The 13,581-nt window shown below is 44.5% G+C and overlaps 1 protein-coding gene across 3 annotated transcripts in view; it reads right to left on the minus strand.

The window, feature by feature from the left end:
- Positions 1-13,581, minus strand: part of PSD (pleckstrin and Sec7 domain containing) — a gene marked incomplete at its 5' end in the record, with an annotated part of 91,979 nt that overhangs the window by 69,887 nt on the left and 8,511 nt on the right. For all 3 annotated transcript variants that reach the window (XM_082223565.1, XM_082223564.1, XM_082223566.1), the window contains one exon: positions 4,717-5,163. In XM_082223565.1, the coding sequence (XP_082079691.1) occupies positions 4,717-5,163 (447 nt within the window). The remainder of the gene's footprint in view (positions 1-4,716; positions 5,164-13,581) is intronic.

The raw sequence follows: 13,581 nt of genomic DNA on the forward strand, positions 1-13,581 counted from the left end.
GTGGAAGGCAGAAAGGGAAAGGGATCCTTTCCCCCTTTTCTCTTTTGGGGTCCCAGGCTGGTGGACACAATCCCATTCTGCCCACTCCATGCATTCAATGAAAGTGCTTCTTCTCAGGTGAGAACTGGGCATCTGAGTACCGTATTTTTCGCTCTATAAGACGCACCAGACCACAAGACGCACCTAGTCTTTGGAGGAGGAAAACAAGAAAAAAAATATTCTGAATCTCAGAAGCCAGAACAGCAAGAGGGATGGCTACGCAGTGAAAGCAGCAATCCCTCTTGCTGTTCTGGCTTCTGGGATAGCTGCACAGCCTGCATTCGCTCCATAAGACGCACACACATTTCCCCTTACTTTTTAGGAGGGGAAAAGTAAGTCTTATAGAGCAAAAAATACGGTACTTTCACATGCCCACATAACATCCAAACTTTATTTCAAGCCCGATTGTTTTAAAGGGACATTTAGTCTGACTGATTTCTAAATAACATTTTAAATAGAAAAAAAAATAAATGGGGGAAAATATGACTCTTCAATTTTAAAAGAACTATTGTGGGTTTTTTATCAGTGCAGACATCTGCCGCTCTTTGAAAAAGCACGGCTGAGTGAATCTCCCTTTGCAGAGACTGTGCAACCACAGGGAAGCAGACTACCTCCAAAGGAATTCCCTGCTTGCTTCCTCGCACCTTGGAAAAGGGAGAAGCACATCTGCATGTTAGAAAACAGACTAGAATCCATAAATGCAAGGAAGAGGACGCTGTAAGATCTCTTGGCCAGCAGAGGTAAGATTCCCATAACACTGTGAGCATGATCAATGCGCTGCTTGAACAAGTGATACAGAAGGGACCCCTAAGGTCATCCAGTCCAACCCCTGCAATGCAGGAATCTCAGCTAAAGCATCCATGACAGATGGCCATCCAATCTTTGCTTTAAAACCTCCGAGGAAGGAGAGCTCACAACCTCCCGAGGGAGACCGTTCACTGTCAAACAGCTCTTACTGTCAGAAAGTTCTTCCTGATGTTTATTTGGACTCTCCTTTCTTGTATCTTGAAGCCACTGGTTCGAGTCCTGCCCTCCAGAGCAGGAGAAAACAAGCTTGTTTCCCCTTCCATGTGACAGCCTTGAGGTATTTGAAGAGGGCTCTTATCTTTCCTCTCAGTCTTGTCCCTTCCAGCTGAAACATCTGGCAGGCTGGCTTCTGTTCCGGGTTGACACCTTCCTTTCACAAAAATGCTGGCACTTAGAGCTAAGGGTCTCTGAACATGTACAGAGGCCTTTTCCTTTGTGAAGAGAATGTCGCTCCACATGTCCTGAAAGAGCAAAGGCTCAGGCTCCGCTCAGGCACGCAGTCACACAAAACGTACCTGAAAGAGGTTCTAGCCCAGTGTTTCCCGAACCTGGGTCTCTAGCTTTTTTTGGACTACAATTCCCATCATCCCTGACCACTAGTCCTGCTAGCTAGGGATGATGGGAAATTAAGAGATGCCTGCTTCTTGGGAGAAAAGCAATGGCAAACCTAGACAGCATCTTAAAAAGCAGAGACATCACCTTGCCAACAAAGGTCCATATGGTTAAAGCTATGGTTTTCCTAGTAGTGATGTATGGAAGTGAGAGCTGGATCATAAAGAAGGCTGATCGCCAAAGAATTGATGCTTTTGAATTATGGTGCTGGAGGAGACTCTTGAGAGTCCCATGGACTGCAAGAAGATCAAACCTATCCATTCTGAAGGAAATCAGCCCTGAGTGCTCACTGGAAGGACAGATCCTGAAGTTGAGGCTCCAATACTTTGGCCACCTCATGAGAAGAGAAGACTCCCTGGAAAAGACCCTGATGTTGGGAAAGATGGAGGGCACAAGGAGAAGGGGATGACAGAGGACGAGATGGTTGGATAGTGTTCTCGAAGCTACCAGCATGAGTTTGACTAAACTGCTGGAGGCAGTAGAAGACAGAAGTGCCTGGCGTGCTCTGGTCCAGGGGGTCACAAAGAGTCGGACACGACTCAACGACTAAACAACAAAGTCCAAAAACAGCTGGAGACCCAAGTTTGGGAAACACTGCTCTAGCCACATCTATGATCTTGTTATTATGGGATGGAGCACTATGTGGTAGCTGTGAATATCGCCGGCCTTCATATTCTATGGCTTGGAAATATGTATATCCATGGCTCAGAATGCTCACCTCAAATAAAAGGTAAGCACTGCAGCCCCTAAAGTTCTTCTCTGGCTCAGATTTAAATTTAAGCCAGAGAAAGAAAACGTCCTCCCTTTGGTCCATTTGCTTTCCTTGCTGCTTTTGGGCAATTCAGTTCTTTTCTCCAAACTGCACAGACATCTCCCTTGAACAATATTCTGCAGTCTGCATGAGAGAAGGAACTCATCCTAAAGCTGCAGCTGCAGTCAGCAAAACCCTGATCCTCATCATCTCTCTCTCTCTCTCTTTGCCCCAAAGCAAGGAAATTCAGTACAGTAAGTGGCAGATGCCACCTACTGGGAAAAATAAATAACTGCATGGGAAATGGGGGAAATGGATGGAGGACCGGCAAACAACTTCTTGGCTGGCATCTCGAAGACAGTTGCAATTTATAGATTTTCACATTCCCAAGATGATACACCTCGCTTCTCATCTGAACATCAGACCAATCTTGCCCTGAATGTTCACACGCACAAATTATGCGAGATCACAATTCTTTGCACAAGGAAATTCGAATCCGCATTATATTCCAATGTGGACAAGTACTGCTGAAAAAGAAATTTTTTTGCAACAGGAAACCAACTCAATTTGTTAGCACCTAAGAGCATCTCTGAACAAAAGATTTATATTCAAATCATACTGCTGTGCCAGTGTGGTGTAGTGGTTAAGAGCGGTAGTTTCGTAATCTGGGGAACCGGGTTCGCGTCTCCGCTCCTCCACATGCAGCTGCTGGGTGACCTTGGGCCAGTCACACTTCTTTGAAGTCTCTCAGCCCCACTCACCTCACAGAGTGTTTGTTGTGGAGGAGGAAGGGAAAGGAGAATGTTAGCCGCTTTGAGACTCCTTAAAAGGAGTGAAAGGCGGGATATCAAATCCAAACTCCTCTTCTTCTTCTTCTTCTTCTTCTTCTTCTTCTTCTTCTTCTTCTTCATTAGGGGGCACAGAAAACTGTCACATTCTTGAGTCTTGCAAACCATATGTCTTGTGAGAGCAGTATGCTCTGATAGGAGAGCATTGGCACTAAATCACAGAGAGGCAGAAGCCTTTTCTATGAACATTGCTGGGAAAGCCTGGCACTGCCCGCCAGCCTTAGTCTAGGCTGAATTGACAGAAGTATAGTGTCCCGATCCTGTAAACGTCCCGCTCTATTCTGCCTTGGTCAGACCGCACCTGGAGTCCTGTGTCCAGTTCTGGGCACCACAATTTAATTAGGATATTGACAAGCTGGAACATGTGCAGAGGAGACAACCAAGATGGCAAAGGGTCTAGAAAACAAGCCTTATGAGGAACGGCTGAGGGAGGTGGGTATGTTTATCCTGGAAAAGAGGAGACTGAGATCTAAAGGGCTGCCACATGGAAGAGAGAGCAAGCTTGTTTTCTCCTGCTCTGGAGGGTAGCAACCGAACCAATGGCTTCAACTTACAAGAAAGGAGATTCCAAGTAAACATCGGGAAAATCTTTCTGACAGTAAGAGCTGTTTGACGGTGGAATGATCTCCCTCGGAAGCTGGTGGACTCTCCTTCCTTGGAGGTTTTTAAGCAGATGTTGGATGGCCATCTGTCATGGATGCTTTAGTTGAGATTCCTGCATTCCAGGGGGTGGACTAGATGACCCTAGGGGTCCCTTCAAATTCTACAATTCTATGATTCTAGAATTAGTTGGATCTGCCTGTGATTGCCTCTGGCTCTGCCTATCATTGCCTGCAGCTCTAACTACTGTTTGTTTCCCTCTCTTGCCCTACCAAGTCCCAATGGGCATCAGCCACCACTGCCTGCTGCCACCACTGGCTTTGCAATTCTGCATAAGCCACACACCTTAGGACAGGCAAACGCAGCCCTCCAGATGTTTTGAGACTACAATTCCCATCATCCCTGACCACTGGTCCTGTTAGCTAGGGGTGGTGGGAGTTGTAGTCCCAAAACATCTGGAGGGCTGAGTCTGCCTATACCTGCCTTAGGATCATTGCGGAACTGAGGTCCTTCTCACCTCTCCGCAGAGCGGGAATTTATAATCATCACCCTTATCGTTGTCATCATCTAGGCACACGGTAAGAGATTTCAAAAAGTAAAACGCATGGGAACAACTTGGCAGGTGAACAATGCGGACAAGATCCTTTCAAAAGCATATAATAAATAGCCTCAAGGAAACATCAGCTCAGGTGAACAATTGAGCCAAGCTTGCATGGGGGGAAAACCCCACTGTGAAACAGCAGAAGACCGTGTTTTTCACAGAGCTTTAAAAACCTGTCAAAACAGCAGCTTTCACAAGGCTATGAAAATGCACCACAGAACTCTGGCAAAGAGCGATACGCCCCATTGTAAGGCAACATCTGTCAGGTGCCTAAAGATCATTTTCTAAAGGTCTGAGAGGAAGGGTCGTGGATGATCCCTTCATCATCCTTGCCAGTTTGTGAGATGGCAGAGTTGTTGCAGAGTCCACAGGTAAAATAAAAGGTCAGCTGGGATCCTGAATCACCCAACCATGTTATCTCATATACCCCCTGGATAGAATTAGCTTCATTCACTCACCTTATGATGGAGGCCAAGGGAATTCCTAGGCTGTCGTCAGAGTGACAGGGACTCTGTAGGCTGCCTTCCCCACCTTGTCTCGGCTCCTCCTCTCGCTCGGTCCAGGGGGCATCCGTGGCGGAGCTTGTCCCGGAGTCTGGCTCCAGGTGGGCCAGGGGGGCAAAGTTCTGCTCAATGAGCTTGGCACTGTCTCGAATTTGCTCTTGTACTTCCGGGGTGAGAGTTGGGAGGTCGAAGGTGAAGTACGTTCCGCTGTGCGTTTGGGCCGGGGAGGACAGGATGTCAATGGAGTCGAGGCTGGTGTAAGAGGTCCCTTTGGCTCGGTGAGACTCCATGATGCTCTCAAAATGCCTGCTGAACGAATCCATGCCGTCCCTGGAGAGGCTGTGTCCGATGAGAAAGGGCACTGGGGACTTGAGCAGCCCTTGGGCGTCTCTGTTGATGATCCTGGAGATTGGGGATGAGGTGGTGAGAAAGAGGGAGGCACCAGAATTGTTAGAACCCAATACTAATAATCTGTCAAGAATGTATAACTTGTTGCTGAAATGGAATACACAGGATGAAACAGTTAAATCAGCTATGATTAAGTGGGCACAGGACATTGGTCATAACATTATGTTTGCTGACTGGGAACAGTTGTGGACCACCGGTATAAAATTTACGGCATGTAATGCTTTAAAGGAAAATATTATGAAAATGATCTATAGGTGGTACATGACCCCAGTCAAGCTAGCAAAAATCTACCATTTGCCTGATAATAAGTGTTGGAAATGCAAAGAAACTGAAGGTACTTTTTATCACCTTTGGTGGACATGCCCGAAGATTAAGGCTTTCTGGGAAATGATATATAATGAAATGAAAAAGGTACTTAAATGTACTTTCCCTAAGAAACCAGAGGCCTTTCTCTTGGGCATTGTCGGCCAATTGGTGTCAAAGAAAGACAGAACTTTTTTTATGCATGCTACAACAGCAGCAAGAATACTCATTGCAAAGTATTGGAAGACACAAGATCTACCCACTCTGGAAGACTGGCAGATGAAGGTGGTAGACTACATGGGACTGGCTGAAATGACTGGCAGAATCCGTGACCAGGGGAAAGAGATGGCGGATGAAGACTGGAAGAAATTTAAAATTTATCTTAAGAAACATTGTAAAATTAAGGAATGCTAAAATGTTGAGGTTTTGGAAAAAAGGGGATTACAGCTGCAAAAGATTAAGTAAAAGAAAAGAATAAGGGAAAATTTGATAAAACCAAGGGGTAGGATTTGCTGAAACAAATTTGGAAATTGGGCTGCAGGAAGGGGAGGTAAGGGGAAGTCGGTGAAGTAAGGTTTAAGAAAAAAGGATTTGAAATTATATATGTTTGTTTGTGTGTTTGTTTGTATTGTATAATGTTTGTGTTTATAAAAACTGTGAAAAACCAATAATTTATTTTTTTTTTTAAAAAAAAAGAGAAAGAGGGAGGCACAAGTTGCATAGAAACAGACACAACAGTCCTCAACTCAGGGAAGTGTCTTCTACACCACTGATCAGAACGAGAGTCTTTCCAAAGGGGTAGACAGCTCTCCCTGTGATAATTCAGGAAATGGTTCCTCAGCCAGCAGCATGGGCATAGCGGGGGGTGGGGGTGGGCAGGAGGGAATCTGCCCCTCCTGAATCAAGTAAATAAATAAAAAAACTTAACTAAAAGTAGAAATAATCAGAATATTCTAGCGATTCTTCTTGTGGAAAGTAATGACCCGGCTAAGGTAGACGATGACAGGGGAGCATCTCAACAGGCTGTGATTACTGAGTGTGCACAGAAAAACTGCATTGGAAAAAAGGAGTAATTTGAAAAGGAAGTGCTGAAAAGATTTTCAGCAAAACCAAGAAAACTTGTTTTAGTTTAGATTTTTTTAAAAAGATGGAAAATTCATGTTCTTTGTAATTTTGCAAAATATACCAGTTAAATACATGAAAGGGACTCTCTGGTGTTCATTTTTTATTTGACTTCCTAGTTTTCAAGTGACTGAATATTTTGGCAGATTTTTCTGAGCACTTGGGTTCAGAAAAGAAAGCAATTTAAAGCAACTGTTTTTGAGACATTTCATTCCAAATCTGCTAGACAGAGCAAGACATAGGATGATGGCAGGTGGGTGTCCTGCCCCCCCCCAATAAATCCTGGCCATGGTCAGGAGCTAATCAGAGTCAGCCTCTCTTCTGCCAAGCTAAGGCATAGGGAAGATCTACGGATTCTGGCTCTCCCATTGGGAAGGGAAGTTTCTGAGGTCTAGCCCAATGGACTGGTGTGTATCTGCACTGAGCAGGTTTGGAGTGCTTCTTCTGCAAGTTTTGCTAGGACTAAATCTCTTTTTGCTTAGTTTATGCAACTGATAGCCCACACTGGCCCAAGGGCTTTAGATGAGTAAAAACAATGTTCTTTTCAGTGGCGCTACCTGCAATTCTGTCTTTCTAAGAAAAAGAGGGAACTTATCCAGTTCCATTCTTCTCCTCTGGCAGAGAAAATGGTCTCTGCAGTGGGTCCTGGCTGCTGTGGCCCCACCTTTCCTTTTAGCTAAGAGGAGTGGAAAGGATGGAGCTGCATACACTCCAACATTTTGCCAAAGAAAATAAGGATGTCCTAAATAATAATAAAGGGACGCGGGTGGCGCTGTGGGTTAAACCACAGAGCCTAGGACTTGCCGATCAGAAGGTCGGCGGTTCGAATCCCCGCGACGGGGTGAGCTCCCATTGTTCAGTCCCTGCTCCTGCCAACCTAGCAGTTTGAAAGCATGTCAAAGTGCAAGTAGATAAATAGGTACCGCTCTGACAGGAAGGTAAACGGCGTTTCCGTGTGCTGCTCTGGTTCGCCAGAAGCGGCTTAGTCATGCTGCCCACATGACCCGGAAGCTGTACGCCGGCTCCCTTGGCCAATAAAGCGAGATGAACGCCGCAACCCCAGAGTCGGCCACGACTGGACCTAATGGTCAGGGGTCCCTTTACCTTTTATATAATAATAATAATAATAATAATAATAATAATAATAATAATAATAATAATTTTACTATTTATACCCCACCCATCTGACTGGATTGCCCTAGTCACTCTGGGCAGCTTCCAACACATATAAAAACACAACAAAACATTAAACATTAAAAAAACTTCCCTATCCAGGGCTGCCTTCAGATGGCTCAGGGGTCGGATAACTCCATACCCTCTGATGAAAACAGGGACATCCTAAGGAAAAGCGGGACACTCCAGGATCAAATCAGAAACCGGGATGGCTTCTGTAAATCCAGGACTGTCCCTGGAAAACAGGGACACTTGGAGGGTCTGGAGTTGTGCATCTTCACCCAGATTTGCCTTGAGATATGATTTGTCTCCAAGCCAAGTGCACACGGCATGTGTCTACCATTTCAGTATTCTGGAGCTGTATTCTTTTGGCCTGCATAGCTGGTCATCCTTCTCTCATGTCCCTGAGAGGCATTTTACTCTCATAAACTCCATCTCCCCCTGTGGTTACCCCTTTTTCTCCTGACACCACACTGCTCTTTCAGAATTCAGAATCTTTATTTACATCAACCACTAGCCCTAGCAATAAAATAAAATAAAATGTACTGAAGATAGAGGCAAAAACTTAACTATAGAAAGTACATTTTGGGGGTTTACATCAATAATCAAATAATAGATCATATTCTAATTGCCCCCACTAAAAATCTTGCAGTTTTTGCTGTCACCTGATCTTCTTGATCTGCTAAAAGAAAAGGACACAGTAGCAATGGTTGAGCGACAATAATAGAGGGGTAATAACCTCACTCCTCAAATCTTTATAAAGAGTGCAAGCCAGAAGCACATGAGTCACGGACTCAATACTGCCATCTCCACAGGGACATGGCAGCTTTTCTGGAGGAATTTTTTGAAATCAAGTAGAGCCAAAGGCAGTATATTCTATCTTGTGAAAGTGACAGTGTGTCTGTATTTTGGAATTGTTAAATTTCGCAAATAGGGTGCCAAAGTGTCAAAATGACTAGTTGGAAAATAATCATACCAAATAATAATAATAATAATAATAATAATAATAATAATAATAATTTATTATTTATACCCCGCCCATCTGGCTGGGCTTCCCCAGCCACTCTGGGCGGCTTCCAAAAGAATATTAAAATACTATAATACATCAAACATTAAAAGCTTCCCGAAACAGGGCTGCCTTCAGATGTCTTCTAAAAGCCTGGTAGTTGTTGTTCTCTTTGACATCTGGTGGGAGGGTGTTCCACAGGGAAGGCGCCACTACCGAGAAGGCCCTCTGCCTGGTTCCCTGTAACTTGGCTTCTCGCAGTGAGGGAACCGCCAGAAGGCCCTCAGTGCTGGACCTCAGTGTCCAGGTAGAACGATGGGGGTAGAGACGCTCCTTCAGATATACTGGACCAAGGCCGTTTAGGGCTTTAAAGGTCGGCACCAACACTTTGAATTGTGCTCGGAAACGTACTGGGAGCCAATGTAGGTCTTTCAAGACCGGTGTTATGTGGTCTCTGCGGCCGCTCCCAGTCACCAGTCTAGCTACCACAGACAAAATTTCCTTATTGTGGCCAGATTATTCTGTCGCTCAATATCATATAGGTGTTGTCTAATTAAATTATTTGCTTTACTGAAGCCCAGGGTTAATAACTTTTGTGGTGATAAACCAGGAAAGTAAAGATTTTGGTTGACAATTTTAGTCCAAGCCCTCTCATGACAACCTTGCAATACTAAGGGTAGTAGACCAGCAGGGTTTAAATTTAGGCAAAGCCAATGGTTAAATGTCCTACACCAAATCTGTAATTCATAGAGGGGAGGTCAGGGCACTGCTGTTTACTAAAATGTTCTCCCACTTGGAAAATGGTGCAGAGTAAGCCATGGGCATTGAGCAGGTTTCCCCTTCAAAACAGGTGGAAAGAGTGGTTCTTAACACTTCCTGCCACTTTTATTCTGCAGTTGCTTCTTTTGCTTTTGCAAGCAAGTTGGAAATAGGGGATATTATTCCGGTCATCGCTAGACTTCTCTCTGACCTCCTTTTTTTCACACCCCAGTCTTTCTACCTCTAGGCACAATTCTGCCATCAAAACTATTCACATCTCTCCATTGTTCAAACCATTCAACTCGCCCTTCCTCAAATCCTTTCAATGGCTTCTCTTCCCCTTCCGCCAGACCCAAAACTCCCTGTGTGCTTTGACAGCTCAGCTGCCGACAGAGGGAGTCACTATACAGGGAAACCGTTGCCTAGACAGGGATCTTGCTATGCCGAAACAAGGCTTTAAAATCCAGTCGGAATCTGAAGTCTGCTGAGACTACTGAGATCAGCACACTTTAGCATGTATGGAGCATTTTCATGGAGAGCTGAGATTTTCAGTGTCAAAAGGAAGGCGCCACATCTGACATAGCCAGAGAAAATGAATTTCAGCTGCTTTTTCTACTCATAATCAGTGGAGTGCAGAGTCTTCAGCAAGGAACAGGGTTTCCATGGGGAATAATAATAATAATAATAATAATAATAATAATAATAATAATTTATTTCTATCCCACCCATCTGGCTGGGTTTCCTCAGCCACTCTGGGCGGCTTCCAACAGAATATTAAAATACCATAGTCTACTAAACATCAAAAGCTTCCCTAAAAATGAAATACGCAAAAGGTGAATTTATCCCCTACTCTGCCAAGACATGCCTGTGGGTATACCAAGAGTCAGAGCTGGCCTAAGACATTTTGGCACCTGAGGCAGACCACAAAATGGCGTCCGCCTCCCCTGTGAGGGAACAAGCGACAAGTGAAGGTCTACATCAGCAACAAGTAAGGATTAAAGATCGACATTGAGATCTGCTGCCCCTGTGGATGTTGCCATCTGAGGTGGTCACCTCACCTTGTCTCAGGAGCTGGCCTATCCTGCTGAGAATCTTAATAAATATTCCCCCCCATGGGCTCAGGACAGGTTAAGAACTCTCTTTTTTTGCGAGGATATATGTGTATATTTGATCACAAGTGATTTACCTCATCTTCAGTTGCTGAATGCCAATCCAAATAGGAAAGTCTTTCAACATTCCCAGAAGGAATTTCATGGACCTCTAGAGAACAAGAATTCCTTAGTTTCCAAAATCCTACACTCCCCCCATGTGTGTGTGTGTAATTAGATGGTTAGTGCACGATTCAATTAAGTTGTTGTGCTTGCATAAGCCAGAGCAAGGATTCCTGCTAGTGCAATGGGGCTTCCTCCCCCCCCCAAAAAAAAAAAATTCCCCTGTGTGCCTCTGTACCCTCCTCAAATCTGCTTGGAGAACCTCCAGAACAGCACACAGGGAGGAGGGAGGCGATATCGCCCTGAGACCTCTGGGTATAGGGCGATATATAAATCCAATAAATAATATTAATAATAATAATTCCACCTTGCGGGGGCCACTAGGGGGCACATTGGAAGATGGCTGACAATAACATCTCTCCGACCCACACGAGGTAATTTGGAGGCTATGATGGGGGTAATTAGCCTCCTTAACCCCCCCCCCCGGATTGTGGGGGCGGGGCGGCCCTTGCCTGCTGTGCCCTATACCACCCCCGAATTTGTGGGGGTGGGGGCACTAGGCACAAAGCCCTCCTGTGGTATTTCGGCACTCCTGAACGCCGTCCCTGATTCGCGCCACTAGATGCAGAACTTCAAAGGAAACAATTTGGATGAAAGGAATGCACATGTTTCAAGAAAGAAGGGGGAGTAAAGACTGCTAACAGAAGAGATCTCTGACAAAACAAGATAAGAATAAAACATGAGAAGATACGCCAAGACAAGGTACGGCAAATGACTGATGGGGGAGGGGAAAAAACTCTTCCTTCTTTCCCTATGTGATTAAACAAGAATCCCTTCCCCTTATGAGTCAGAAATGTCGTTTTAAGGACTTAAGCTGTGGATTTAAGGCTGTGTGGAGATAAAACTTTCGAACCAAAGCACGTTTTAAGAAGAGCGTGGAATGTGTAAGAGCTTGGGAATGATGCAGTTAAAAATGCCATCGCCATATTGGGAAGTTCTGTCGGAGGTCTTGAGTCTGGGAGGAGAAAGAAGGAAATAGAGCTGTTTATATATTGTGGGTTAAACTCCTCAGTGGGACTTAAGAGCGACAGCTTTACGAGACTATGATGGAAAGAGTGATGTTATCTATGAAGGAGAAGATATATGGAAACCATCTCGATTTGAGGATTGGAAGAACGGAAAATTCACACAGGACTATTATTACTATTGGTGTTTATCGGCTTAAGGAGACTAACAGAAGAGATCATAAAGAAAAAAGAGAAAATATATGAACAAGATGTGATGTGGAAACAGCAAGATAAGATGGGATAGAACTATGAACTTTGTTTGGACTGATTTGGACTGATTGGGACATTAATGCAGCAGCAAGAAGATGATCAGAATCCCCCTTCGGATCTTGAATTTAAAATTCGGCTTTGTAATTCGGAATTTATGTGATATGATTTAATTGATGTGATTGGCCAGTTAATAAAAATTATTTTAAAAAAATATATAATAATTCCACCTTGCAAGCAGAAATGTTTGCACTGATGACACAACCTCCTCAGTACAACATTGCATTCCACCCTTTGCCTTGCATCTCAACATCATTTGTTCACTGAGTTTTCCCAAAGTAACCAGGTAGCAACCTTGCCATCTGTTGCGTCCTAGCCTCTGTTTTGTTGCCTACCTTTTCTCTGACCTGATTCGTGGCAATTGTTTTGAGTTAAAACGCAACAGCAGCTTAGCCTGTCCAAATCTCACAGTGCTGTTGAGACTTTCCAGAACCTTTAATTTTCTGCCCCAGCCTCTGTCACTTTAAGTGGTTGGTTCCTGTTCACTGACATACCCAGCATTTATTTCCCTGAATCTGCCCATCAGCCAGTAAGTTCAAAGAGGGACAATTTTAATTGTTGTACTTTCCTCTTGCGGCCAGAACAATTGTTCATCATCATCATCATCGTCATTTAGTTTTTATGAGCTGAATTTTGCCACTGTGATACAGAAAATGAAATAATTAATGAGCAATTGGTCTGGCTTCAAAGAGGACACAATTTTCTCTCTCCCTTTTACTTTTGGGTTAATGTTTGAGTTTAGACAAAGAAGATTCCAATGAACTCCTCTCACATGGGAAATTAAGGGCTGATTCAGGAACATCACCCATATGAGTGAAAAGGAAGCTGCCAAAGTGCTAGAAACAGAAGCTACTTCAAAAGAAAGAAGAAAACAAAGGGATAGCTGCGGGAAGAAGGGTGCATTTGCCCAAAAGAATGGATATATAATAGATTCTTGCCAATGGAAATGGACACTGTGAGATTTGCTTTATCGGGAATATGCTGTGTGGAACAGCTCTTCTAATTTGCTGCAGCTAATTGCAGACAACCAGTGCCTTTGCAGCACCAAAGTGTCGCAGTATTGAAGCAACACAATGGGAAGCTGCTTCGCTCCGCCTCCACTTTGTGCCCGAGAAGTTCATAATGACAATTGTCACCAGCTTCAATGGCTGAAAAGGTCCCCCAGATGAGCTTTGGCAAGACCCAACCCAGCCTTAACAGGAAAGAGGTAGCTCTGTATGAAGAGACTAAGTCAAGCAAGTAAAGCCTATGCTTTGTTTTGAGCGTCTCCACCCCCATCATTCTACCCGGAAACTGAGGTCCAGCACCAAGGGCCTTCTGGCGGTTCCCTCACTGTGAGAAGCCAAATTACAGGGAACCAGGCAGAGGGCCTTCTCGGTAGTGGCACCAGCCCTGTGGAAGGCATTCCCACCAGATGTCAACGAGAACAACAATTACCAGACTTTTAGAAGACATCTGAAGGCAGCCCTGTTTAGGGAAGCTTTTAATGTTTGATGTATTACAG

This window comes from Podarcis vaucheri (assembly GCF_965113315.1).
Source record: "Podarcis vaucheri genome assembly, chromosome: 5".
NCBI lineage: Eukaryota > Metazoa > Chordata > Lepidosauria > Squamata > Lacertidae > Podarcis > Podarcis vaucheri.